The sequence below is a fragment of the Chroicocephalus ridibundus genome, chromosome 6 (assembly GCF_963924245.1).
Source record: "Chroicocephalus ridibundus chromosome 6, bChrRid1.1, whole genome shotgun sequence".
Taxonomy (NCBI): Eukaryota; Metazoa; Chordata; class Aves; order Charadriiformes; family Laridae; genus Chroicocephalus; species Chroicocephalus ridibundus.
In genome coordinates, this window is record NC_086289.1 from 15,183,951 (window position 1) to 15,210,373 (window position 26,423).

The window sequence follows — 26,423 nt, forward strand, 5'->3', positions numbered from 1 at the left end:
TCCCACACTCCCTTCTGACCCCCCGCTGTGGCTCTCCAGGGGATGGCTGGATCCACAAGGCCGTGGTGGTGGGCTCCGGCATCCACATTGTGGAGGAGGTGCAGGTGTTCAGGGACCCGCAGCCCGTGGAGAGCCTGGTGATCTCCCACGCCCAGGTGAGGGGTGGAAGAAGTGCGGGGGGCTCCACACATGGGGCACATTTGTGCTGCAAAGCTCTTATTGGGCTGTTTGGGGGACAGGGGGTACGTGACTCCTGGGTCACCCCAGCTCGGGATACACACCGGAGCCTGGTGGGGCAGCCTGGGGGTCAGGGACCGGCCTGGCTCTCACCTCCTTGCCAGGTGCCAGCTGCAGCTGTTGGCACAGACTGCAGCTGGGGGCCCTTCCCCATGCGTGCCCACCAAGGGAGAGCTGTGCTGTGGGGCTGGGGGGAAATCTCTGGGCACCATGGGGCTGAGCCGCCCCATACCAGAGCAGTGCTGAACCAGCCCTTTTTCACCCCAGAGGAGCCTGTATGTAGGGGCAGCCAGCGGGATCCTGCAGCTGCCCCTGGCCTCCTGTGCCAGATACACCTCCTGCTACGACTGCATCCTTGCCCGGGACCCCTACTGCGCCTGGGACGGCAGGGCCTGCCGGGCCACCGCCACCGCGGACAGGTAGGGACGGGCTGCCCATCCCTGGTAGGCTCTCCACGAGCCTTCCACCTGCCCTCTGCCATGCTGTTCCACATCAGCCCATGGAACAGTCATCCTAGTGCCTCCCACAAGGGTCTGGCACGTGGCAGCGGGTCTCCTGGTGGCCTTGACCCCGTAAGGGTGGGCTCAGCTGGGGCTGTATGGCTGAAGCCCCCCATGTCTTGCAGCACAGGGCTGGTACAGGACATTCAGAGTGGCAACGAGGGATGCTGGAGCAGCTTTGGGCGTGGTGAGTCTGGGCAGCCCCTTCGGACTGCAGGGGATGCCAGCATCTGGCGTCCCTTAGGGTGTCTGGGATGGGTGCGAGGCAGTGTGTGTCCCTGCAGGCTCCCTGCCGCGGAAGAACCGGACGGTGCTGCAGGGAGACGATGTGCTGCTGCCCTGTGATCAGCGCTCCAACCTGGCACGAGCCATCTGGCTACTGAACGGCAGCGAGGCACCAGCCGCGGGTCAGGACCGGCTGCGTGTCGGGGTGGATGGGCTGCTGGTGACGGACACACTGCCACAGCACAGTGGCGAGTACCGCTGCTACGGGGAGGAGCGGGGCCTCCGGACACTGCTGGCTGCCTACAGCCTCACTGTGCTGCCCGAGCTGCCCCGCAGGCCCACGGCTGCCCCATGGCCCCACGCCGCCAGCCAGGCAGCCGGTGACATGAAGGTGGCTTACATCTCCGCCATCGTTGCCTTGGTGGTACTGTGCTCCGTGCTCAGCGCTGGCCTCCTCTACATGTCCTGCCTGGAGAAGCGCAAGGGCAAGTACGTCCTGGGGGAGCCACGGCCATCCAGCGTGGAGCTGCAAACCGTCTCGGCCAACTGCCTGCGCAAGGGCCACCGGCAGGAGGAGGAGGAGGAGGAGGAAGACCTCACCTACCCCGACGGCTGCCTGCGGATCATCCCTGGCGAGGCGCCCACAGCTGCCACCTCCCCGGTCAAGGAGCTGCCGGCTGCCATGCCCCCGCTGCCGCCACCACCGCCGCTGCCGGCCGAGCTCACCAACGGCATGGGAGCTCTGCCCAACGTCCTCCGCAAGATGAACGGCAACAGCTACATGCTGCTGCAGCAGCAGGAGGAGCCGCTGGCCTCGCCGCTCTACAACACATCCTTCACCGAGGAGCTCAGCAAGATCCTGGAGAAGCGGAAACACACGCAGCTGGTGGAGAAGCTGGACGAGAGCTCCGTGTAGGGGCCGGGAGGGGGGTCCTGCCAGCGGGATCCTCCTCCCTTCCAGCCCCTTCTCCCACCCCCTGCCAGCAGTATTACAAGACTCAGGTGAAACTACCTCCTGGACGGCAGAGCCGGGCCGCGCCCGGGCTTGGCCGTTCCTTCGGCTTTTCACTCACTTTTGAGACTCACTGTACAGAAAAAAAGAAAAGAATCTATTTAAATTTGGGAGCTCTATTTATGTATAAAAACCCACCGACGGCGGCCACAAGCTGGAGGCAGGAGCTGGTGCCTGGCTAAAGGTGGACACCGGGGGGAGGGAGGGTTTCTGTCTGTCCAGGCATAAGAAATGCTGTTGTGGACACGTGGACTCGGCCTGCCCCGCTGGGCATCCCTCAGCGCACAGGAGCCAGATGGCTGCTGAGAGGTGGGTGAGAGCGGGGAGGGGGGTTGGGAGCTGCCCTGAGGTGCCTGCGCCTCTCGCAGGGTGCAGGGTCCCTTCCCAGCACGGGGCAGGAGAGGGGCTGCGGACCCATCTCATGTTGTGGGGCCTTGGTGGCTGCCAGCCCCTGCCCACTCTCCCATGTCTGTTCCCCACAGGGTTTCCTCTCTGGGAGAGGATGGTTCGGCAAGGGATGGAGCTGAGGTCAGGAGCCCGGTGTCCCTGAATGCCCCGGAGCAGCTGATGGGGCGGTGCGTGCCCACTGTGAGGAAGTCCCAGGTGAAATGCAGGGCTGGGTGCCCTGGGGAGGTGGCACCCCTGGGGTCCCCAACCCTGACAAGGTTCTTCGCCTTTCCCCCAGGGCGCTGCAGGGGAAGAGAGGGATGCAGAAGTGGACGGCAAGATGCACCGGCAGCCACCGCCATGCCCTGCAGTGTGGCAAGGGACCAACGCAGCATGGACGTCTCCCTGGCATCTGCAGTGCCCCCCACAGCCTTGGACACCACGTGTTTCTGCTCTCCTGCATGTGGTGCTGCTGGAGAACTGGAGTTCAGGCACAGCCCTGTCCCTTGTGGAACAATGTGTGGGAGGGGAAACGTCCTCATACAGCGAGGAAGAGGAGCCCTGGACCAGGGCCTGCCTCCCTCTGGGGCCTCCAGCTCTTCATGGCACTTGCCAGGGGCAGCTACTGTCCCTAAATTCCCCCAACTACCTCTGCTGGGGGAACCCGAGGGACTGGGGTGACAAAAGCATCTCACACCCCGGAGACAGGATAGCGACACTGGAGAAGCTGGGAAGGGACAGACTTGCTGGGGTATGTGTCCTCCCGTGTTCCTCGTCAGCACCTCCAGAATCAGGACATTGCCTGGAGCTCAGCCCTGCAAGGGTGGCAGGAGGGGAGTGGCAGCCCCTGGGGTCCCTAACAGGCCGGAGGCCAGGCCCTCCTACCCCAGAAGAGTGAGGCTTGGTGAGAAAAGACAAGAGCCGGATGCCCAGGTTTTCCCATCCTGCCCCCACCCTTGTTTTTGCTGCAAGGCGGGGCAAGCTACCCCCAAGCATCCCACCTGCCCCAAGGAGGGCCATCACCCTGCGTGCCTGGCACCCCTCATGCACAGCCCCATGTGCTCCCTGGCAATAAATGCGCCTCTGTCTGGATGTGGTGTGTCAGTGTCTCTCTGTGGGCAGAAGGAGAGATGGATGCAGAGTTATGGGGCGGAGGCTTTATTGGAGCTGCAGGCGTGGGCCCTGGACGGTGAGGGCGGAGGGTTTGTTGGTGAGAGGGTGCCACTGGCCCTGGACACTGGGGTTGTCGGTGTGGAAGGGCTTGCGGATGCGGATGATATCCAGACCGGACTGGCCGGCCAGCTTGGTGGCTAGCTGCTTGATCTCCTCGCTCGTCTTGCTGGCGATGAGCTCCTCCCGCACTGTCCCGTTCACTGCGGCACAGCAAGGGAGGTCAGGACAGGCCCCCCCCTCCCACCCCCCGAGCCCGCAGCTTCCCCCGGGGGGCTGCTGCTGTGCCCCCGTCCCCCTCCAGCCCCGCCCCGCCCCCCCAGCCCCCTTGCACTCACAGTACTCGGCCAGCAGCAGCGGGGCCGAGCCAGCGCGGGGGCTGACATAGAGAACGACATCGGGGTGCTGCCGGGCAAAGTCTACGGCCGCCTCCTCCACGAACTGCCTGCGAGGGGGAGGGGGGGGAGGTAGCCATCAGCCCCGGCGGGGTCAGAGGGCAGAGGTCACCGTAGCCCCGCCCCACGGCAAAGGTGATGGGCGGGATCACCAGGCGTCTCCCCGCCCCCCCATCCCGGGCGGTCCGGGCCAGCGGGAGCGGCGCCTCCGACGGTACCTGGCGCCGCGGGAGTCGGCCGCGGTGGGGCTGAAGAGGAGCTGGAGGCGCTGGAGCTGCCGCACGTAGCGGCCCACGCCGTTTTGCAGGACGGCCGCCAGGAACCGGCTGGGCGTCCCGCGGCCCGTCATGGCGCCGCTCTCACCCGGAACCGGAACGGCGCGGGGATGGGAGAAGATCCGCTTCCAGTTCCCGCCCGGAAGTGACGCGCTGAGCGCGGCGGCGTCAGGCAATGGCGGCGTCCGTGGAGCTCCACGTGAGGCGGGCGGCCTGAGCGGCGCCGGGCCGGGGGACCGGGGGGCTGCGGGGGCCGCGGAGCCGCTGCCGATGCGGATCGGTAGCGGCGTGGGCGGGTGCCGGGGCGGCCCGGGCGGAGGCGGGCGCGGGCGGGTGGGATGGCGGTGGTGCCCCTGCGGCCCTGCAAAGCAGCCGGCCGCCTCATGCCGCTGCTGTGCGGGGGGGCGAGGAGCAAGGGAGCCTCCCTGAGCCCCGGGGTTCCGGGCCGCCTCACCCAGCGGCGCTACAAGAAGGACGTGCTGCCCTCCCCCGAGGGGCCCGTGCCCTCCGTCTCCATCACCGAGATCCGGCAGTACCTGCGGGCCCAGGGCATCCCCTTCCACGATGGCTACAGCTGCCTCCACATCCCCAGCCTCTTCACTGACATCCGGGAGGGCCAGCCACCGCCGCCGGCCAGCAGTGTCCCTTACACGCTTTTCATTGACAAGACCACGGGCAGCTTCCTGTGCACGGCCACCCTGGCCGAGGGCACCTGGCAGGACTTCCAGGCCAATGTGGAGCTGCGGCACCGCGGTGTTCCCCCTGCCAGCTCGGAGGAACCAGAGGAAGACACGCGACAGGCTCGTGAGGATGCCCGCTGCATCTGGGAACGGGCAGTACCACTCTGGGACCTGCTGGATGAGGATGAGACCAACAAGACCAAGGCCATGTTTGGTATCTCCCTGGTGACGGATGCCACTCTGAAACGCTTTGGAGTGCGTTATCTGAGGACTGCCAAGTCCCTTGTCTTCCCCTGGTTCAGCCCCCGCGATGCGACCCTGAAGGGCCTGAAGCTCATGAGGGTGGAGAAGAAGGGGGATGCAATATCTTATGTGGAAGAGACTATACCCCGCTTTGATTCCTATCGCAATCTTTTTGGGCTGCCCCTGGTCAGCCGCCGAGACACAGAGCTGGTCTTGACCGGGTGGGAGCTGGACGCCCTGGCCCTGAACCAAGCTACAGGGGTGGCCAGCCTGGCCCTGCCGCGGGGGGCTACCTGCCTGCCCCCTGCCCTCCTACCCTATCTGGAGCAGTTCAAGCGCATCACGCTGTGGCTGGGTGAGGACCTGCGTTCCTGGGAAGCTGCCAAGCTCTTTGCCCGCAAGCTGAGCCTCAAGCGCTGCTCCTTGGTGCGCCCCGGTGACCTCCAGCCCCGGCCCTTGGAGGCTCTGAACCAGGGTCTGAACCTCACCAAGATCCTGCGTGCTGCCCTGCCCGCCAGCCACAAATCCATCGTCTCCTTCCGGCAGCTGCGCGAGGAGGTGTTTGGGGAGCTGGTCAACACTGAGCAGGTGGCTGGTGTCAAATGGGCGCGCTTCCCCGAGCTCAACAAGCTCCTCAAAGGGCACCGCAGAGGGGAGCTCACCATCTTCACAGGTGATGAGCAAACAGCTGGTGGACGGGGGGCGCAGAGGGCCCTTTGATGGTTTCATGTTCCTGGGGGTGACACCTTACAAGTCTTCGTGGTCCTTTTCTACTCATGGCTTCAGCATAGCCTGTTGTGGGGGTGCATGAGAGGTTGGAGTGCATTCCTGGGTGCGGTGGCGCCAGGCATGCTGGTGTGGTGATGGGCGCTCTACCTAGGGCAGCATAGGGTCTCCTGGGGTGTCCTTTTCCTCTGCTCCCATCTGCTTCCTCCTGTCTGAGCCCTCCCTGTGCCCCTCTGCTGGCTGCCCAGCCTTTCCCCACACCCCGCAAGGACCCAGTGGCTGCTGGAGGTGACACACATGTGCTTGGACACACAGCCTCTTGTGAGACACTACTTGTTTATGGTTGAAGTGCTGCAGATGGGTTGCTCTTTGTCTGCTTCTCAGCGCTTCCACCTCTAAACAACCCCCTGGTGTGTTCAGGCCATGTCAGATCTTCTCCCTGAGCTAGTTCCTCTTGTCGTTGTTCTTGTGCCAGGCCCAACAGGCAGTGGAAAGACAACCTTCATCAGTGAGTACGCCCTGGACCTGTGCATGCAGGGGGTGTGCACGCTGTGGGGCAGCTTTGAGATCAACAACGTCCGCCTGGCTAAGATCATGCTGACACAGTTTGCCGCCCAGCGCCTGGAGGACCAGCTGGAACTGTATGACGAGTGGGCTGACCGCTTTGAGGACCTCCCACTCTACTTCATGACCTTCCACGGCCAGCAGAACATCAAGTATGTTCCCACACCTTTGTCCCCGGCGGTGTTTACCCCTCAGGGCGTGTGCTGTGGGGCCCTGGGGATGTGGGGCTCTTCTCCTGCAGTGGGTTGTGGATTTGGGGCTAGCAGGAGGCATATTGAGGCTGATCAAGTCCCAGGGTTAGCACATGGGGACTGCATGGCTCAACCAGCCGCATCCCTGCTGTCATGGGGACTGTCACAGCCTCCCTCTGGGGTGGGGGTGAAGGGAGGTGTGCTAGGTGGCCACTCCAAAACTCTGTCTCTGTCAGGATGTGTCCCCCTACACCCTGCTCACCTGGCAGCGTTGCTGGTTGCTGGGGAGGGAGGACCTGAGGGTCACCACAGGCTGGGGCATTGCAGGATGGTGAGCAGGATGGACCCTCCTGGTCCAACTGCCCTTACCGGTGGGGATGGGGCTGCCCCCATCCCACAACAGAGGAGATGTTGGGTTAGGATGTGCCCGGGGCCTGGTGGTCAGCGGCCAGCTGCCATTGTCACCAGCCTGGTGCCTCCCCACTCTGCCTTTCCCTGTCCCTGGCTTAGCATCCCCATCCTCGCCTCTGCTTATCCCCGTGGCTGGTCCCGGTCTCCCCCTGCCCAGGACGGTGATTGACACCATGCAGCACGCCGTCTACATGTATGACATCACCCACGTGGTCGTCGACAACCTCCAGTTCATGATGGGACATGAGCACCTCTCTGTGGACAGGTAGCCCTTCTCTGAGCCGCTCCCTCCTTCCTCCGCCACCCTCATCCCCAGAGCTGGCCCTATTGGGTGTCACAGCAGGGGCTGGGGAGCTACATGTGGTGTCCCTTCCTCCCTGCTTTGGCATGGCAGCCCTGTTCTGTGCAAGGGCGATCACTGCCCTGGGGAGGAAGAGGTGGGAAAGGGTGAGCAGGCTGCCTGCGATGACTGTCCAGCCCCATTCCTTTGCCTGCGTGGGCCCAACTGCCTCACAGAGAGTGAGCCCAGACCCCGGGGTGTTTCTTGCTGTGGGGCTGAACCTGGCAGCACCTTGCTGCCCCTCCACACTGAGCAGTGCCAGCCACTGACCCTGTTCTCACTGCCATGGCAGGCTCGCTGCCCAGGACTACATCGTTGGTGCCTTCCGCAAGTTTGCCACGGACAACACCTGCCACATCACACTGGTCATCCATCCCCGCAAGGAGGATGATGAGAAGGAGCTGCAGACGGCCTCCATCTTTGGCTCTGCTAAGGTGAGCTGGGCCGGGGTGGCCCTTCCTGTCCCTCAGGCACAGCATGTTCCCAGGAAGGGGCTGGGATACGTCAGGCAGCCATCCCCAGCTCCCACCAGCACCTTGAGTCATCGTTGGGGACCTGAAAGGTGCTCTGAGGGGCAGGATGTTCCCAGGACTCCTGTCACCTGCTGAAGACGTGCAGAGTGCTGATTTGGCCAGGCCCTGGTTGGGAAACACAGACAGGGAGCAAACGCTTTGCTAGCTGATGCTCTGTTGGGGCTTTAGGTGCAGTTAATTAATGCTCATTGACTGTGAGTGGGATGTAGATAATAAAGACAGGGAGGATGAAGGGATGGGTTCTCTGAGTGCTCTGGTCTCTGCTGTGATGCTGAACGACCCTGCAGTGGTGAGCAGGAGGTGCTTTGTGAGTGTGCACGGACCTCCTGTGCTCCTTTGTTTCCCCAGGACGCGCTGTGGCTTCAGCTCAAGCCTGTCTGCCCAACAGGTCGCTGGGGTGACACGGGGGAAGACAAGGGGTTGGTGTTGGGGAGGTGCAGGAGTTGCCGTGGCCTGGAATGCCCTGTAACAGGGCTTGAAGGAGTCAGGCAAGGCAGCCCATGAGCACCTCCAGCCCCATGACTCCGTCTGCGTCCCCAGCACCCTCCTGGAGATGTTTTTCTTCCCTCAGGCTAGCCAGGAGGCTGACAACGTCCTCATCCTGCAGGACCGTAAGCTGGTGACGGGGCCAGGGAAGCGCTACCTGCAGGTCTCCAAGAACCGCTTCGATGGGGATGTGGGTGTTTTCCCTCTGGAGTTCAGCAAGGCCTCGCTCACCTTCTCATCCACCAGCAGAAGCAAGGTCAAGCTGAAGAAGATGAAGGAGGAGAAGGCGCTTTTAGCCAAGAAAGCTCCAGAGGGAGGCTCAGGAGCCTCCAAGAAGCCGTGAGCTCGGCAGGTGTCTTCCTCAGCCTGTCAAGAGGGACTGGGACTGGTGCTGGGAGCACGGGGCTGGGGTACACCAGCCCCTTTCCCCCAGAAGCAGCAGCCATGTGCCGCTGTCGCCCTTTCTCCTGCACGAACAAGCCTCTTGGCCACGAGCACAGTGTCTCTTAAGATGTGGGGCCACCATGAGAGGAGTGGGCTTGTCCCAGAGAAGAGCGGCCAGGGCAGAGTGCTTTGGCAAACGCTGGCCACTCTCTCTGTACTGGTGCTGAGTGCTGGGAGCACGGGGAGGGGAGCAGAGTCAGTGTGAGCTGGGTGATGGGGGAGTAACCTGAAGCTCCATGATTTCAGGATCTCTGGACCTGGGGCACATCGTTAAATTGCGGCCAAAATGGATCCGAAATCGTGGGCTGTCACTGGTAGGAGGGATTGTGTGGGGAGACTGTGCATAGGGACACATGGCGGGAACCCCCCCATCATGGGTGGGGGTCTCTGGGCCTGATCCTGCCTGGGATGGAGCCAGCGAGGGGAAGGTGGTGGAGGGAAGCGTGGGGGGTTGTGGATGGCTCTTGCCCCGGAGCTGTGTGCTGTTGGTGACACCACCCCCCGTGGTGTCACTGCCCCCTGCGAGTTACTCTGCTAATGCCTGACCCAGACACATTGCTCAGGGTCTCCCCCAGCCCCTTTCTCAGGGGACATCACCAGCAGTAAAACCCTGGGGGGAGCAGCACTGCCTTGCCCTGCTGGGCTGGGGGGGTGCCCGTCCCCATCCCCTCCGGGCAGCAAATACTGTGACTTGGCCAGTCCCCGCTGTGGTAGGACGAGCCTGCGGCTGGATTTTGGTCTAATCCCCATATTTCCACCCGCCCCCCCCCTTCCTAGCTTTATTAAAGCAGAAATGTGAGTGCTGTTCCTCTGCTGTTGTCCCTGTGACTGCGGGACCTTGGGGCTGGGGAGGGGGTGTCCCCCAGAGGATTGGGAGGGATGCGATGCCAGAGGAGGTCCCCGCTACGCAGAGCATCCCGCCCTGGCCCTGGCGCATGGGTTATTACCAGCCTCCGCACCAGGCATAGTTTCAACCTGAGCCATAATGAGGGGCCAGGGCGGGCAGTAACACACCCAGCCCCGGGTTTCCGGGGTGCACCGGCTCTCCGGGGCCAGGAAAGCACCCTTGGGTGCCATTGGTGCAGATGCGAGCCCCCCCCCTTCCCCACGGCAGGCTGGGGGCGATGGCAGAGGAGGGTCCCTGGGAAGCAGAGGTAAGACGGGGGGAGCTGGACCCCCAGCACAGCTGGGTCAGGGTGGGTGGGGGCTGTGGGGTCCCTCCTCGGCCTGAGGGACCCCTCTGGATCCCTGGTCCCCCATCACCTGGTCTAACCCAGGGTGGGTGCTGTCACAGGGCTGTGGGGTGGAAGTGGGGCAGTGGGAAGCCTGGGATCCTCCTTGGGGCTGGGAGGGGGTGATGGAGCTGAGCCTGGGGGTTGGACACGGACCCTGCGTGATCCCAGACCCCGAGGGGGGCAGGTGGGCACCCACGGCTCCCTGGGCTGTGGGTGGGTTGATGTGGGGTTATTTTTTTCAACCTTTTCCCCCACTTTGGGGCAGTTTGGGAACTGGTAGGTGGCAATAGCTGCAACATCTCACGGAGGGGAGGAGATGGGGGGGTGATGTCACACGGTGTAGAGCCCCCCAGCCCTCTTGTCGAGGTGCTGATAATTTGAGGGGCGTGGGGAGGGGGGGGGGACATTCTTGGGACAACCTTCACCCCGTGGGTTTGGGGCTGCTTTGGGGGAGGGAGAGCTCCGGGGAGGTGGGGATGAGCCCGAGAATTCCCCGGGATCGACGGGGCTGTGCTGGGCGAGGGTGACCCACGCGTGGGCTCCCCCCGCCACGCACCCCCACGGTCATCCCCCGCCGTATCCCCATTCCGCTCGGGGGGCGTGGCCTGGCGGGGGGCAAGGGGGCGTGGTCTGATGGGGAGGCGTGGCCTGGAGAAGGGGCGGGTCCTTTGGTCGGGGGCGTGGCCTGCGGCGGGGCGGGGCGGCGGGGCGCGGCGCGGCGCGGGAGGGCGGCAGCGGGGCGGCGGTGAGTGCGGGGGCCGGGGCCGGGGGGTCCCGCCGGGCCTGGCGGGGGGCGGGGGGAGCTGCGGCGGCGCTAGGGGCGAGCCGGGGGAGGGCGGCCGAGGCGCGGGGGACCCAGGAAGGCGCTTCGAGGGGGGTGGGGGTTTGGGGGCGCTTCGGGGGAGCTGGCGGCGCTTGGGGTGTTGGGGGGGCCGCGCCCCCGGGGGCCGCTTTGGGGGGTGGGGGGGGAGGTCCGGGGCGCTCTGGGAGGCAGCGGCGGCGCTGGGGCGCCGTGGGGTGCTTTGGGGATGTTGCAGGGACAGTTTGGGGGGGTCCTGGGGATGCAGAGGCCCAGAGGCTCCGTGGGGCGCTTTGGGGGGGGTCGTGGGGCACTTTGGGGGTGCTTTAGAGGCACTCTGGGGGAACTATGGGACAGTGCCGGCCCAGGGCTCCCGTGGGGCACTTCAGGGTTGTTTTGGAGCACTTTGAGTGTGTTTTGGGGACACTTTGGGGGAGCTGTTGGGCAGCAGAGGCCCAGGGGCTCTGTGGGACACTTTGGGGGTGTTTTAGAGGCACTCTGGGGGAGCTGTGGGGCAGCAGAAGCTCAGGGTCTCTGTGAGGCACTTCGGGGTGTTGTGGGGCACTTTGGGGGTGTTGTGGGGCAGTACAGGCCCTGGGGCTCAGTGGGGCACTTTGGGGGTGTCATGGGAAATTTTTGGGGTGTTTTAGAGCACTTTGCAGGAGCTGTGGGGCAGCGGGGGCCCAGGGGTGCCATGGGGCGCTTTGGGGAGCCATGGGGTTGGGCAGGGTGGAAGCAGCGTGGGGCAGGCTGGGCGCTGCAGGGCTCCGTGGGGCAGTGTGGGGTGGGTGGGAGGGCAAGGGGGGGGCATGGGTCGGACAAGGCAGGCAGCATCACCCACGGAGCCTCGGGATGTGGGGGGGCCAGCAGAGCAGTACTGCTAGGCACCGGGGGGGTGTCCATCCCACACGGGCCAGGTGTGGGGAGGGATGAAGGGCTGCTTGCCCCTGCCCTGGGGGGGGCCCTGAGGTGCCACTGAGGCGTGGGGGTCCCTGGGGGCCCGAAACACCCGCCAGCTCAGGGTGGGGGTCCGGCCAAGCAGGGGCCGAGCCTTCCCTTGCCGTTTCGGGGTCGGAACGGTGGGATCTGGCTTTGCTGCGCTCCGGCCGGAGCAGCTGGCGGTGGCGCCGCCCCAGTTCCTGACTGGTTTTACTGGGTGGCTGGAGGGAGGTTTCACAGGGCGCTGGCGGCTGGCCGGGGGGCTGCCCCCCACGCCGGGGTGGCAGTGGGACCCTCTCCGTGGGCTGTGGGGGCTTGCGGGAGGGAGAAGATGGAGTCCCTTCCCACCGCCACTGAGCACGGGGCCCTGACGGTGGCAGCGTCCCCTCCGTGGCTGTGCGGGGACCCGGCTGTCCCTAGGGGCGTCCTCCTGACCCACACGTCCCAGCCGGGTTTCGCTGGGGTGGGGTGTTGTGCCTTGCCTGTCTGCAGCTGGCGGGGGCTGAGATGTCTCTTTGGGACAAGGGCCCCCCTGTCCCCACCGGGTCCCTGATCTGTGCTTCTGCCCCTCTGTCAGGTCCCCACGGGGGGACGTTGTCCCCACCACCCCTCCCTGGGCAGCCACAGCCCTCCCTGGGCACTGGGAGCAGCGTACCTGCCGCCAGGCTCCCCTGCCACCCCCTGTGCCACGCTGGCACAGGCGGCTTGGGCAGGGGGGGCTGTGAGGGGCACAGGGACCCCCACTGCTGTTTGGCACCCTGACCCCCCTCCTCTTTCTCCTTCCCGCTTCAGGGGCCGGCAGAGCCGTGTTCGTGGTGCAGGGACCCAAGCGGACCGGACGGATGGGCAGCAGCTGGCGAGGTAAGTTGGGGGGGGTCGGGGGTGTCACCCATCTTCCCACCCGGGGGCGTCATGGGCACGGTGTGAGGTCACCACGCCTGGGGACCGCACGTGCAGGTGGGGGCGACGATGGCAGGGAGGGAGGGGGGCTGGCTCGCCGGCATCTCTCCCCTGCTTGCCCCCCCCGGGGCGCTGGCAGGCGGATTGATTTCAGGTGACAGCTCGGCAGGCGAGACCATGCGGGCAGCGGCCCCCCCTGCCCGCGCCCTGTGCCAGCTGCAGCCATGTGCGAGATGCGATGAGGCAGCGGGGAACGGATCCGGCCCGTCGGCTGCCTCACGTCACGTGGGCGTATGGCGTGGGTTGGGGCAGGGGGGGACTGCGGTGGGGCATTGGCAGAGGCCCCCCCGCCTGGAGGAGTGGGGTGCGCAGGGCAGGAATGAGGGGTATCCGTGTGTTTGGGTTGGGAAGGAGCCTGGTGCCCGCATCCTGGACCACCAGCCTGCCTGGCCGCTGCCCCCTTTATGGAGGTGGGGGGGGGTGTGGAGCAGAGCCCCCTGCCCTGCGCTGCTTCATGTGGGCTCCAACCCACCTGCCTGGTACCCCGGTAGCAGAGGGGGCTGCGTGGTGTGTCCCCCCCCACCACGGTGGTGGGTCAGGGAAGAGACGCCCTGCCCAGCCCCCCACGTGGTGGGGGTTTGGTAGGCAGATGGGCAGGGGCTGGTGGCTCTTTGGGGGACCCTGCACCCCACTGTGGGTGCATGGGGGTAGAGGGGCACCCTCTGTAGGGTCACTGCAGAGACGTGGGGGCTGTGGGGCAGGGGAAGAGGCTGTCCCTGTTATTGTGTGGGGCTGCCCCCCACTCTCTGTGGGGGCTGCGCTGGCAGGCGCCGTGGGGCAGGCAGCGCCGTGGGGCAGGCAGGCGGGCAGGCTGCCCGGGAGCCGGCTCTCCGCAGGCCTCCCGGGATTCGCCTCCAGCTCTGGCACGCTTCCTGCAGCGGGGTCATGCCGGGGCACGTCGGGGGACAGGACCGTAACGCCGCTGCCCCACGGTGCCACGGGCACCCCACAGCCCCTGGCACCCCCAGGGTGCTGAGCCCAGCTTGGGGGGTGCTGGTGCCACCCCCTTAGCTAATCCTGGTTTTAGTCTGGTTCGTTTGGCATCTCCTGCCTGCTTCCCCTCGGGCCTCCCTGCGCCCATGAGATTGGGGATGGCCGATGGGGGTTCAGGGGTGTCCCTGTGCCTACCTGGGTATGGTGGCAGCTGGTGGGACATGACGAATGGTCCCCGCTGCTCTGACACCCCATCTCCCTTGCCTGCAGGCTGCCCGTGCGCTCCCGCCCGCCGGGGACCCCCCCGCCATGGCCATCGTGCAGACGCTGCCGGTGCCCCTCGAGGCTGCTGCTGAGGGGGCTGCGCAGCTCCGTGCCGCCCCGGGCTCGCCCCCCGCCGCCATGGGCAGCGTCAGCAGCCTCCTGCCCGGCCGGCCCCGCCACGACCGCCCCGGCCAGCCCTGTGATGGGGGGCTCCCCACTGCCTCCTTCCGCAAGCAGGAGGGGCTGCTCCGGGCCACCCCTCGGGACCCCCTGTCCCCTGAGGAGCCCCACGCGGCTGTGCCCAGTGTCACCCACGCCTACGCCAATGGGGGCTTCTGTGGTGACTGGCTCGACGCCCCCTCTCCCACCAGCCCCTGCAGCGACTCGGATGAGCCCCGTGATGACCGAGCCCTGAGTGGCCACCTGCGGGGGCCGCCCCCCAAGCTCGTCCCCGTCTCTGGCAAACTGGAGGAGGTGAGAGGGGCTGGTGGCAGCAGAGTGGATGGGTGCTGGGGTCTTGACTTTGCTCCCTGTGCCACGCTGGGGCTGTCAGCTTGGACATGTGAACTGGGGCCACATAGCCATGTTTTTGGTGTCCCTAGGGATGTGGTGGTCTCTATCCCTTTGATGCCCCGTCCTTCGTGCCAGGGTTGCATATGGGAGCCCACCTGGGCACCCCATGGAGGGAGGATGGAGAGGGCAGCGACCATCCCTTGTCTCCTTTTGGATGTGAAGGTGTCGGGGCTGGGGGCACTCCCTCGTCACCGCCCCAGGGAGCCCCTCGGGAGGTCAACAGGTCCCGCAGCACTCCCCAGTCTCCCCTTTTTTCCCCGGCAGAACGTGGAGAAGACCCTGATCCGCCCCATGGCCTTCAAGCCAGTGGTGCCCAAGCTCCGGAGCGCCCAGGCGGCCGCACGCCCGGGGCTCTCGGAGAGCCAGGTGAGCCTCACCCACTTGCTGGGTGCCGAGAAGCCCGGCTCCCTGAGCTGCCGCGCCAGCACCCTCTCGGACTCGGGGCGCAACTCCCTCTCCAGCCTGCCCACCTACAGCACGGGCTGCAGCCAGCACCCCGAGGCGGGCGCCCTGCCGGCCACCCCCCATGGTCCCCCCGACCCGCCGGGGGGCTGCCGCCCCTCCAACTCGGATAGCGGGCGCTCGTCCTCCAGCAAGAGCACGGGCTCGCTGAGCGGCCGCGGCCGGCCTTCCTCGGAAAGCGGCTCCTGCGGGCGCTCGCCCTTGCCCGGCGAGGAGGCCATGCTGGTGCGGGAGCTGGAGGACAAGCTGCGGGAGAGGGAGGCCGAGCTGCGGCTCCTGCGCGACAGCCTGGACGAGAATGAGGTGGCCATCTGCCAGGTACGCCCCTGGCATCCCCCTGTCTCCCTCCCTGGGGCACCTTGTGTGGATGTGTCCCCCCATTGTGGGGCAGGGACTCCCTTTGGGGACCCTCATGCAGACCTTTGTATGGGGATACTTTTTTCTGTGGGTCTGGGGATGGGGGTTTTCCCCACCGATGGGTGGTCCTATATGGTCCCTGGGGGAGCCTTTGTGATCTGGGGGGGCCAGTTGTACAGACTGGGGTGCCTCATCTTAGGGTACCCCTTTTTCAGATGTGCCTGGGACCTGTGGCTTCTCCCTGCTGATGGTGGGGCTGGGGGAGCTCTATAGACTCTGGGGGTGCTAACAGGGTGGCGGGGGGGGGACAGGACAGCACGCCAAGGCAGGGGGGACACAAGGTGGGGGGTCTACGACTACATTGAACCCCTCTTCTGTTTGGGGGGGACACAAGGAGGGGGTGTCCACTACTAGATCACACCCCTCTTGAACCCCTCTAGTCTTTGGGGGGGACAAGCCCCTCCCCTCCCTATGGGCATTGGATGCCCGTCCCGGGGAGGGCAGCAGAAGTTGGGGGGATGCCATGCTGCCCCCCCAGCGTGTTCTCCTCTCCCCCCCGCCCCAGGTGTATGAGGAGAAGCAGCGTCGCTGCGAGCAGGAGCTGGAGGGCCTGCGGCAGCGCTGTGCGGCCCAGGCGCGGCAGGCGGCCCAGGCGGCGCAGCGAGGGCAGCAGGTCCTGCAGCTCCAGGTGCTGCAGCTGCAGCAGGAGAAGAAGCAGCTGCAGGAGGACTTGGCCCAGCTGCTGCAGGAGCGGGAGCTGCTGGAGCGACGCTGCGCCTCCTTCCAGCGCGAGCGCACCGAGATGGCACCCCGGCTGGAGGAGACCAAGTGGGAGGTGAGTTGTCCGATGGCGCTGGGGGAGTCGGGGGGTGCAGGAGCTGGAGGCGGGGGGGATCCCCACCAGCGCCCTGAGCCCCCGCCATCCCCCGCAGGTGTGCCAGAAGTCGGGGGAGATCTCGTTGCTGAAGCAGCAGCTGAAGGAGGCACAGGCGGAGCTGGCGCAGCGGGGTGCGGAGCTGCTGGGGCTGCGGGCGCAGCTGCGGGAGGCGCGGGCCCAGCTGCAGGCGGGCGAGCGGCGGGCGCAGGGGCTGCAGGAGGCCGCCCGCCTGAAGGCGCTGGAGCTGGAGGTCTGCGCCAACGAACTGCAGCGCCGCAAGAGCGAGGCCGACCTCTTCCGCGCCAAAGCCGGCCGGCTCGAGCAGGAGGTGGCGGGGCTGCGGGAAGCTGCCCGCGGGCAATGCCCCCCACCCGGCGATGGCTTCCCCCCACCCGGCGAGGGATGCCCCCAACCCGACGAGGAGCCCCGGGGCGGCGCGGGGCTGCGGCGGCAGCTGGAGCGGCTGCGGGCGGAGGTGGCCCTGGAGCGGCGGCGCGGGCAGGAGCAGCGGGACGCCTTTGAGCAGGAGCGTGGCACGTGGCAGGGCGAGAAGGAGCGGGTCATCCGCTACCAGAAGCAGCTGCAGTACAGCTACATCCAGATGTACCGCCGCAACCGGCGGCTCGAGCAACGGCTCCAGCATCTCCGGCTCCAGGGCGAGGACCCCCCGCCCGAGCCCTGCGACCCCCCTGGCCCCGACCCACCCTTCGAGGAGATCACGGCCACTGAGATCTGAGAAGCTGCCTGCTGCGGGGGAGCTCCAGCCCCTGGGATTTTGGGAGCTAGGGGGCTGTGGGGGATCCCTGCCCTCCCCCCAGCTCTGCAAAGACTGTGCTGGCACTGGGAGGGGGCAGAGGGGACCACAGGCACTGCCCCCTCCCCAGCATCGAGGTGTTGCGGCGAGGGTGCATCAGCACCTGGCATAGCAAGGGGGGTGCCCGTGAGATGTGGGGCCAGGTGGGTGCTGAGTCCCGGCCTCAGGGCTGCCCGGAGCTGGTCCCCGCTGATCTTCTTAGCGCCCAGGGGATTAGCGGCGCTGGCTTCAGCCAGGGTCACCTTGGACCGGGGGAGGTCTGGCTTGTCCCCTCCCTCTCATCCCTGCTGGCACTGTCACCCAGCCAGTTCCAGAGGGGATGGCATGTGTAGCCTGCCTGTGCCAGCCTCCCCCCTGCCCTCCGTGTGTTTGTCAGGGGATTAGTTTCTGTGCCATTTTAAATAACTCTATTTTTATAGGACCTACCAAAACATATCACCCTCTCCCAGCTCACACTCCACCTGTCTGCGTCCTCTTTGCCCCTGCCGTGGGGCAGCTTGCCTTCAGTGCCTTTCCCATGCCCTTGTCCCCAGCAGCCCTCTGTTCTCTCCCCCCCAGAAATAGCCTGGCCCATGCCCCTGTGATGCCCAGCTTGCCAGGGGAGAGGGGCACGGTGCCGGGGGTGACAGCTGGGGACACCCCGGGGACACTCCTGGGGTGGGCAGTGGTGGGTAGCCCAGCTGGGCACCCAGGGGGGTCAAACCAAAGGAAAAGCCTGGCTGTGCCCAGCTCTGGCTTGGTCGCCCCTGGCTCCAGAGGGGGATTTTTGTACTTTATTTCGGTCGTGCCCCATTCCCAGAGCCCGGTTCGCCCGTGTACCACTTGGAAACGCCCATTAAAAACAAGCCCCTGGCTGTGTTTTTTTTTCAGGGCTGTGTCTGTCTGTCTGTCCAGAGCAGGGTTGGGGGCTACTTGTCCCCCTCCCACCTTGCCAGCATTGCCCCCCCACATTGGGTCCTGCTGTGGGCATCTCCTCTGTGCCCGTGGGGTGACTCTGGCTCTCGTGCACTCTGCCTGTGCTGAGACCAGCCACAACTTGGTGCAGGAATGAGCCATCCAGCTCCTCCTGAGCGTGGGATGGCTCCTCGAAGCGGGGGTGCAGCATCACTCTGGGGAGACTGCAGCCACCCGCACCACCAGCTCCATGGGCTCCTTGGCTTTGTTGCGGTAGGCCTGGCGGATGATGTCCACAGCCCGCTGGTGGGTGACATTCTGCAGGCTCTCTCCATCCACTGACACCAGCTCCTGCCCGGCCTGGCCCCCATGAGAGAAGGCAGCAGGGTGAAGTACAGCCGCTTTTGGGGTGCCAGCGGGCTGCGAGCACCCAGCAGCACCACGGGATGGGGATGTCTGGATGCCTGCCCACCCCTCGGGGTGTGCTGGGTCCCCCGATATCCCCCTGTACCTTGAGGACACCACTGAGGAAGGCGGCTCCCCCAGGGAAGATCTTCTCGATCTTCACCACTGGCTGTGCCCTCGACTCGATGCCGCCGGAGATGCTGATCCCTGTGAGGGACCCACAAGACCCTCGCATCCAGGTAGGCTGGGACCCCCTCCACCCACTCCCGGCCATGGCACCCCCTCCCCTGGGCAGCCATGCCTCTGTCCTGCCCTGTTTTTTTAGGGTCGAGGGCACCAGGCAGTGGCAGCTCCTCTTCTCCCCACCTAGTTTTGGAGGTAGGAGCAGTGTTCGGTGTGTTGTCCCATTCCCTAAATGGGATGCCCCTTGCCAAGGGGGTCCCACCCATCCCAGTGATGCTGGTGCCAGGAGGAGGGTCCCCACCCCATCCCTAGGGTCCCACCCCTGTGCCACCCACCCAGTGAGTGCTTCAGCTTGGAGAGGGTGACGGTGAGCAGCCGGTACTCCTCTTCCTCCTCTTCCTCCCTGCCAGCATCCCCGGGGCCATTGGTGGCCACGCCAGCCCCTGCCTCACTACCTGGCCCCCCAAAGAGGGGTGCAAGGGGGGGCCGTGTCCGCCGGGGCTTCCCCAGCACATCGGCCCCTCTGTCGGGCACCGACCTGGGGGGCTCCTTGTGCCAGGTGGGCCGGGGGCTGCGTGAACGCCCGCGCCCCTCGCCCAGGGGGGGCTCAGCCAGCAGCCAGTTGGGGGGCCGGGGGCTGGCAGGGGGTGGGGGGCGGCTGGCGCAGGCGTAGGCATCCACTGGCACGTCGGGGAGTGGGGTGTAGGTGCGGGGGTGAAGCTGGTGGGGGCTGGGGGAGGCTCGCAGCCGGGCTGGGCTCGCCTGTAGCCCCCCGGCTTCCTCCAGTTCTGGGGCCCCAGCCGGCTTCAGCAGGAACCCGCCCCGATAGTCTGCAATGAGAGGGGCTCAGGGATCCCCCCGGAACCCCACAGCCCTGCTCCCTGGGACCCCCACCACCCAAGGATCCCCTGGGACCCCAGCCACCCAGGGATCCCCCCAGCACCCCAAAGCCCTGAGCCCTGGGGACCTCCACCAACCCAGGGACCCCCTCGGCACCAAGGATCTTCATCCTCCAGGGATGCCCAGGCACCCCAGCTCTCTCCAGGGACTCCAGGTGCCTCCTCCCCAAGAACCCCTGGCACCCATGGTCCCCAGATCCTGCCCTGGGCCTTCCCAGCACCCAGGGACACCACCCTCCCTCTCCCCCAGGAACCCCTGCACCCACCAGCCTCCCTCTCCCCTGGGACCCCCTGCACCCAGGCATCCCAGCTCCCTTTCTCCTCGCCCAAAACTGCACCCATACCCCCTCCACCCTGCACCCCCCCCACACCCTCCCTGGTGCCCCCCCTGTCTCCCAGGGCAGCCTGGGGACCAGGGCGCAGACCCCGTGGGGTGGCACTCACCAGGCACTGGTGTGATGAGGTGTCTCTTGGGGGGGACGTCGTGGTGGGCTGGGCGGAGGGCAGGCGAGCGCACTGTGGGCAGGGAGAGCGGCCAGTCACACCCCCCCCCAGGCTGTGCCCACCCCTGCCTGCTGACCCCCCACGGTCAAGGTCCCCAGGGGGGCCAGGCTCTACCTGAGCGGCTCTTCAGGGCGTCAAAGGCTTCCAGCTCCAGGGGCATCACCATGCTGTCGAACCGTCCCAGGTCTGTGGGGGCCACCACGCTCCTGCCGGGGCAAAGGGGAAGGGATGGGTTGTGGCTGCCTCCGGGATGGGACACGACCGGAGCTGAAGAGCACATGTGGGGCTCTGGGTCTGTCTCACCCGGCTGGGTGGTACTGGGGTACCCCGGGGTACCACCCACCTCACATCCCGTAGCAGCAGGACCTTCTCCGGCCGGTCCAGGATGGCCAGCAGCGGCCGCACCAAATCCTCCACGCTGCCCTCATGCAGGTACTGCGGGCGCAGGAGGAGTGTCAGCACATGGGTGTGTCTCCCCCGTGCCTCAGTTTACCTTCCAGACCTTAATGTGTGTGGGGGGGGTCACAGAGCTTCCCCCCCAGCATGCAGGAGCTACCCTGCCTGCAGCACCGTACCCGGGAGCAGTGGCGGAGCACGGCCGTCACCTCGTCGGGGCTGAGGAGGCGTGCGGCGGTGTCCTGGATGTGCGGGAGCCGGGCCTCCGGGTCGCTGCTGCTGGGCTGCAGGGCAGCCATGCCCGCGGGGCCCAGGATGCTGGCACGCTGGCTTTTCTCTGGGGGGGGCACAGCAAGGAGGGGTGGCCAGAGGGGCAGCGACCGCCCTGGACCCCCCACAACCACCCCCAGCCCACCAGCTCAATCCACACCAGTCAGACACACGCAGTGTGGGGCCAGGCACATGCAGAGCCTGCCCCACAGTCCGTCCCCCCGCCCCGGGCACACAGGCACCCCCGTTACCCCGCTTCAGGCTCCGGATGACAAACTTCTGCACAGCACCTACTGCAAGGGAGATGGAGAGGGGTGAGCACCCATGGAGGGGCCAGCAGCATTGCTGCCCATCGCCAAAATTGCATGTCTGGGGTCTCCCTCCCCATGCTCCCCCTCCATGCCAGGGATGCCGCAATGGGGTCGCAGTGCCCACAGAAGGTGGGACTGGTCCCAGGTCGAGTCCCTCTCCGCCCTGTCCCCCATCCCAGTACCTCTGTCCCCATCAGGGCGCCCCGGGGACTTGGCGCGTGCCCGGCGGTCGGAGGCGGGGGGCTCCTGGCTGGGGGGGGCCCAGCTCTGGCTGGTGGCACGGCCCCCTTTGAAGAAGAGATTGACGAGGGTCTTGGAGCGGTGCAGCCCCGGGGGAGCCCCCCGTGCCTCTTGTACCTCTGGCTTCTCCTTCTTCCTCTTCTCCTCTGGGGACAGAGAGGGGTTTGGAGCGGAGAGGGTGGGGGATGCCACCCCAAATGGTGTTTGGGAGCTGGGAAGAAGCCTGGGCTGGTAACCTGGGGGGGCACTGACTGGAAAGGAAACCTGCTGCAGAGTGCTGGGCATGTCCAGGGGCTGCAGGGCTGGGCTTTGGGGTGCCCTGCAAGCCCTGCAGACAGGACTGGGTCTAGGCAGGGCTATAGGATGCCCAGGACTGGTGGCCAGGTGTCTATATGGGGCGGGGGCTAGAAGGTGCTGGGGTAGGGCCCAGGGACTCAGCTATAGGATGCCCAGGACTGGTGGCCAGGTATCTGTGTGGGGCAGGGGCTATAGGATTCCTGAGCAGGGGATAGGCTCCATGTGGGGCAGAGGCTGAGCTACAGGACACGCAGGGCTGGGGGTGCAGGGTTGGAAGGGACCGCCAGCCAGGGGTGAGTGCCATGCGTGGGGCTGCGCCCCGGTGCCTACCGGCGACGGTGAGGTCGCTCTGGGAGCGTGTGATGGGCTGCCGGGGCCGGCTCAGTGCCAGCAGCAGCGCTGTCTTGGGCGAGTGGGCGAAGGTCCGGCGCGGGTGGGTGCCGGGGGGCTCGCGGACGCCCTGGGCCCGGATGGCTGTGTCCCGCAGGAGCTCGGGGGGCCGCACCGTGCGCCGCGTCTCCGGCAGCCCCTCGGCGGCTGGCTCGGTCTGCATGGCCCGTTCGGCACGCTCCCGTGCCCAGCCCCGCCGTGGCCCGTCCTCCGTGGAGATGGCCACATCAACGGTGCGGGTGGGGGGTCCCGAGGTGGCCGTCCCCAGCCCATTCACTGCCCCTGGTGCTGGCCCCGAGGAATAGGAGGAGATGGAGGAGCTGGTCTCCGAGGCCTGAGACAGCTGCTGCAGTTGCCCATTGGTCACTGCAAAGGCACAGTGGGGACATTGGGTGACACACCACCGGGCCTCAGGGAGCTCTGCTTTCACCCTGAGGACAGGGGACATGTGGAGACCCACAAGGTGGGGGACCAAGTGGCTGCTGGCCATTGCATAGGGCTCTTCATGTCCGTTACAAGGATGGGGACACATGAGACCCTGCAGGATCGCAGGGACCACAGGGCTGCTGGCCACAGCATGGGGCTCTTACGTCCCCTAGAAGAACGGGGGACAGGTGAGACCTTTGTGAGGCCATGGAGACCATGGAGATGCTGACTGTGGCACAGGGAGCTTCGTGCCCCCTCTGAGGCCATGGGACCCCATGGCACGAGGACCCCCTCCCTCCCCACCGGGGCCAGCTGCACTTTGCATGGTGGTCTCAGCCCTGCCCCCCCCCGGCCCCCCCCTCCCCGACCGGCGGCCCCTGCCAGTACGCATGCAGCACTGTCCTTACAGCGACTGAGCCAGCAGTACTCGGCCACCATCTCCTTGTAGGCAGGGAACCGGCCGGTCTCCTAGGCACAGGGGGAGAGGACATGGGGGTCAGCGTGTGCTGGGTGAACCCGATCTGGTGCCAGCCATGAATAATGCATCCCCCCCCTCCCCCCCCGCCGCCTCCCACCCGCCTGAAACCCAACCAGCTGGTGGCTGCGCCAGCCCCACAGGCGCCGGGCCGAGCTGGGGCAGCGCCAGCCTGGGGACACACCGACCCCCCCACCTCGCCCAGGGGTCCCGTGGGGCTGGGTGCCAGTACCTTGATGGTTAGCATGATGTGGGTCTGCCCCTTGAGCACCTCCACTGCCTTGCTATGGCTTATGTCTTCGAACTTGACTCCGTTGGCTGCAAGGACTTGGTCTCCCACCCGAATGCCGTTCTGCTCCGCCAGCCCCCCGGGGTCCACCCTAGGGCAGCAGGGGGAGCAGGATGGCTCCGAGCCCTTGTCGGAGCCCTGCTCCTGCCCCACACCTCTGCCTGGGTGGCCCCGTGCCCCAGCACCCGCGGTAGTGATGCCCACAGTCTTACGAGGGTGGGGGGGCTCAGCCAGGGCGGAGGTGCCGAGCCCCACTGTGGGCACAGCGGGGATCAGGGTGCTGCATGTCCCCTGGGGTGGACGTACTTGGAGACGTAGATGCCAAGGCCGAACTCCCTGCCACCGCGGATGTTGAAGCCCAGGCAGTAGTCGTCGGAGGTGGTGTAGAGGTGGACGATGCGCCGCAGCCCATCCTCGGAGCTGCTCTCCGACGGCGTTGAGCCGCTTTTCTCCACCACCAGACGCCTGTTCACCACGTCCACCCTGGAGCACGGGCACAATGTTGGGGGGGGGCTCGGGGGTCTGGCTCTCGCCCTCCAGCAGGATGGGGCCATTGGTGTCACCAGCAGAGGAAGAGCAATGGGGATGGGGGATGTTGAGGATGGGGCTTGCACCCACCCTGCCTGCTCCAGACCTTCCTGCACAGACCTGTGTCCCACCTTGGGCTCCCCCCACCTTTTTCAGAGACCTCCGATGCCCCCAACCCTGAGAGTCCCCCAGCTTTGGCACCCTGCCTGCTCCCCAGCATCCCCCACCATGCCTCCCCACCATGCTTGGGGTGCTGGCATGGGGGATGTCCTGCTCACCAGGCCGTCTTCTCCTTGGAGAACTTGATGCCCGGCACGCGGCCCATCCGCCGGATGACCATGCGGAGGCGGTTGTTGCCAGTGAGGACCTTGACGGCGCTGCTCATGGTGATGTTCTCCAGGCTCACACTGTTTACCTCCGTGATCTTGTCACCAACACACAGCCCGGCCTGCTCTGCAAGGGGCACACGGCTCGGCTGGGCACCTGACCCAGCACTGATGTCCTTGTTTGGCATCCCCTCCCTAAATGTGTCCCCAGCCTGATCCAAACCCCACAGGAACAGAGGCAGGGATCCCTGGGAATCACACCAAGGCTGTAGCAGGCACAGGGGGCTTGTCACCCCACTGTGGCTTGGGGATAGAGCTCAGAGCCATCAGCACAGGGCTGCCCACTCCTGTCCCCGACTCTTCTCTGTGGGCAGCCTGAAAACTCCATGGTGAGAGGCAGCAGGGAGCAAATGGTGGCTTGCAACCATGAATGGTGGCATTGCCACTATGGCACTGCGTCACTGGGAGCTTCCAGAGAGGGTCTTGCTGGCACGTGCCTGTCCCCACCGGCATCCCTCGCCCCGTCCCACTTACCGGCAGCGCTGCCCTCCTCCACCTTGCTGACGAAGATGCCCAGCCCGTGCTCGGATCCACCACGGACGCTGAAGCCCAGCTTGCCGTCCATGCTCTTCTCCACCGTGATGGCATTGATGATGTCGCTCTCATTGCTGCTGGCTATGGGGACGAGGGACGGGATGTGTCACCCAGGCTGGGCGCAAGCAACAGGAGAGGGCATATCTCTCTTGATGGGGATGTCCCCAGTCCCAGGACAACTCCCCCTACCCCCAGACCCGGGGAACCCAGGCGTCTGCCCCCTCCCCGGCCACAGGGGTGGGCAGAGGGGTGGGAGGGCACCCCACACACCTTCGATGGGGGTGTTGATGAGGATGACGCGGCCCATGGGGGAAGCAGCGCGGCTGACCCGGGTGGCCCCATTGAGCAGGCGGCTCTGCTTGCTGAGGAGGCAGTGGGGGGCCAGGCTGGCCTCGCTGCTGGAGCTCCGCGACCGGCTGCCCGTCGTCATCCCCGACAGCGCCGCGTCCCAGCCCTGGGCCATGGCGGCGCTGGGCGTCCCGGCGTCCCGGCGTCCGGCTCCGGTCTGGCCGTGTCCTCACGGGGCTGGGGCTGCCCGCCGGCCGGGGGGGGACATGGCATAGTCCAGCAGCACATGCCCGGGCTCAGGCACCGCTCCCTCTTAGCAGCGCGATGCTGGGGACAGCTGGCGTGGGTGCGCTGTGCTGGCAGGATGGGTCCTGGGCGTGGTGGCACAGCCTGGGGGGACAAGGAGCTTTGTGACCCCTTCTCCATCCCTGTCTCCTCCCTGTCCTGTAGGACCCTGGGGGCCAAACTGCTGCAGGGCTCCTGGGTACCACCATGGGGGCGGGCGGGCGCAGGCTGTCCTGCCCTAGGGCAAGGTACCGGGGTGAAAAGGGGCTTTGCCTGGCAGTGTAAATCCGGAATAGGGAGTGCAAAGGGGCTTTACCTGGTGGTGTAAATCCGGAAAGGCCCTGGAGTGGGGACGTAAGAACCTCAGCTTTATGCCAGAGAGCGGGACCTGCCCCCCCCGGTCCCCTCCCTGTGGAGGCTTTGCAGCAGGAGGGGGGGAGAAGCCCCTCTCCATCCTCCCCGGAGCCCCTCCGGATTTACATCGCCAGGAGCCGCCATGGGGCAGGGGACAAGCCCGCAGCCCCCCGGGGCAGTACCCGCGGGGATTTTCCAGGCGTGGGTGAAACGCCACCACGGGGCCCCCCCGCTTCGTCCCCCGCTCGCCCCAGCCTGACCTCAATAAATAAGTGATGGCCTCGGTCAGGGGGACACGCCGGTGTCCCCGCCGCCCGCCTGCCCCCCACGGCGCCCCGGCCCCCAGCATCAGCCGGCGGTGCCCCCCCCGGAAAGGGCGCTGGGGACCCCCCTACCGCCGTCTCCGCCCCCGCGCCCCGTGCCCTCCTCACCTGTCCCCATGGTGCCACCTGCGAAAGAGACACCCGGCAGCGCGGGGGGGATGGAGAGGCCGGGGGGGGGCACCGCCTCCCGGCCCCCCGCCCGCGGGGATTGGCTGCCCCCGCGGGACCGGCGCGGCCACCGGGCGCGGGAGCTGTCAATCAGGAGCGGCCAGGGCTGGCTTTGCAACTGCGGGGGGGGGGGGGAGCCCTGTGCATACCCCGCTACACGGGCACGGCGTTGGGGGGCTCGGGGGTGGCGCGTCCCCCCGTGGGGTTGCGCGGGGCGAGGTATGTGGTGCCCCGCCCCGAGGGGGTCATCCCGGAGCATCCCGGGGGCACACGGGGGAAACTGAGGCACGGACGGGGTGTGGGGGGGTTTCGTGTGCCCCCTCCCCCCTCCCCGCCCCCGATCACTCCGGTGATGCGAGCCGGTGTCCCCCCGTGTCCCCCTCCCCGGGGGGCATCGCGTCCACCCCGGGGCTGGCCGTGACCCCCCGGCGAGGCCCGGAGCCGCCAGCGCGAACCCGACACCGCGGCGGTTTCAGGTGATGCGGGGCGGGGGGAGGGCAGACGAGGGGACACGGGGCTGCGGGGGGGGGGGGGGGGCGGCGGGGG

The 26,423-nt window shown here is 66.8% G+C and overlaps 5 protein-coding genes across 15 annotated transcripts in view; 3 read left to right on the forward strand and 2 right to left on the reverse strand.

Moving 5' to 3' along the window:
* The window catches only part of SEMA4G (semaphorin 4G), a 29,984-nt gene extending 26,516 nt beyond the window's left edge, over nt 1-3,468 (forward strand). For all 7 annotated transcript variants that reach the window (XM_063339183.1, XM_063339185.1, XM_063339187.1 and 4 more), the window contains 6 exons: nt 40-155; nt 505-656; nt 863-924; nt 1,022-2,283; nt 2,457-2,577; nt 2,660-3,468. In XM_063339183.1, the coding sequence (XP_063195253.1) occupies nt 40-155; nt 505-656; nt 863-924; nt 1,022-1,878 (1,187 nt within the window). In that variant the 3' untranslated portion in view covers nt 1,879-2,283; nt 2,457-2,577; nt 2,660-3,468. The remainder of the gene's footprint in view (nt 1-39; nt 156-504; nt 657-862; nt 925-1,021; nt 2,284-2,456; nt 2,578-2,659) is intronic.
* A 35-nt stretch (nt 3,469-3,503) lies between these two features.
* MRPL43 (mitochondrial ribosomal protein L43) lies at nt 3,504-4,312 on the reverse strand. Its single transcript, XM_063339193.1, has 3 exons — nt 4,145-4,312; nt 3,870-3,976; nt 3,504-3,734 (listed from the first exon to the last, which is right to left on the reverse strand). Exons 1-3 carry the CDS (start codon nt 4,273-4,275, stop codon nt 3,520-3,522), a joined length of 453 nt encoding a protein of 150 aa, XP_063195263.1. The 5' UTR covers nt 4,276-4,312; the 3' UTR covers nt 3,504-3,519.
* Nucleotides 4,313-4,386: 74 nt separating this feature from the next.
* TWNK (twinkle mtDNA helicase) lies at nt 4,387-9,627 on the forward strand. Of its 3 annotated transcripts, none has more exons than XM_063339190.1 (5): nt 4,387-5,797; nt 6,326-6,566; nt 7,174-7,281; nt 7,649-7,790; nt 8,461-9,627. In XM_063339190.1, exons 1-5 carry the CDS (start codon nt 4,540-4,542, stop codon nt 8,716-8,718), a joined length of 2,007 nt encoding a protein of 668 aa, XP_063195260.1. In that variant the 5' UTR covers nt 4,387-4,539; the 3' UTR covers nt 8,719-9,627. The 3 variants fall into 3 exon arrangements, with proteins under 3 accessions (XP_063195260.1, XP_063195261.1, XP_063195262.1); XM_063339191.1 differs by having other exon boundaries at nt 8,497-9,627; XM_063339192.1 differs by lacking the exon at nt 7,174-7,281.
* Nucleotides 9,628-10,716: 1,089 nt separating this feature from the next.
* On the forward strand, nt 10,717-17,901 carry LZTS2 (leucine zipper tumor suppressor 2). The gene is made up of 6 exons (XM_063339315.1): nt 10,717-10,799; nt 12,585-12,653; nt 13,956-14,423; nt 14,787-15,302; nt 15,907-16,176; nt 16,274-17,901. Exons 3-6 carry the CDS (start codon nt 13,995-13,997, stop codon nt 16,952-16,954), a joined length of 1,896 nt encoding a protein of 631 aa, XP_063195385.1. The 5' UTR covers nt 10,717-10,799; nt 12,585-12,653; nt 13,956-13,994; the 3' UTR covers nt 16,955-17,901.
* Nucleotides 17,902-18,009: 108 nt separating this feature from the next.
* Nucleotides 18,010-25,874, reverse strand: PDZD7 (PDZ domain containing 7). Of its 3 annotated transcripts, none has more exons than XM_063339313.1 (17): nt 25,818-25,874; nt 24,730-25,137; nt 24,400-24,540; nt 23,818-23,992; nt 23,318-23,494; nt 22,955-23,102; nt 22,655-22,715; nt 21,762-22,187; nt 21,077-21,280; nt 20,835-20,873; nt 20,493-20,650; nt 20,261-20,352; nt 20,032-20,123; nt 19,858-19,929; nt 18,850-19,344; nt 18,438-18,538; nt 18,010-18,286 (listed from the first exon to the last, which is right to left on the reverse strand). In XM_063339313.1, exons 2-17 carry the CDS (start codon nt 24,920-24,922, stop codon nt 18,137-18,139), a joined length of 2,724 nt encoding a protein of 907 aa, XP_063195383.1. In that variant the 5' UTR covers nt 24,923-25,137; nt 25,818-25,874; the 3' UTR covers nt 18,010-18,136. The 3 variants fall into 3 exon arrangements, with proteins under 3 accessions (XP_063195383.1, XP_063195382.1, XP_063195384.1); XM_063339312.1 differs by having other exon boundaries at nt 20,835-20,876; XM_063339314.1 differs by lacking the exon at nt 20,835-20,873.
* Between the last annotated feature and the right edge of the window lie 549 nt (nt 25,875-26,423).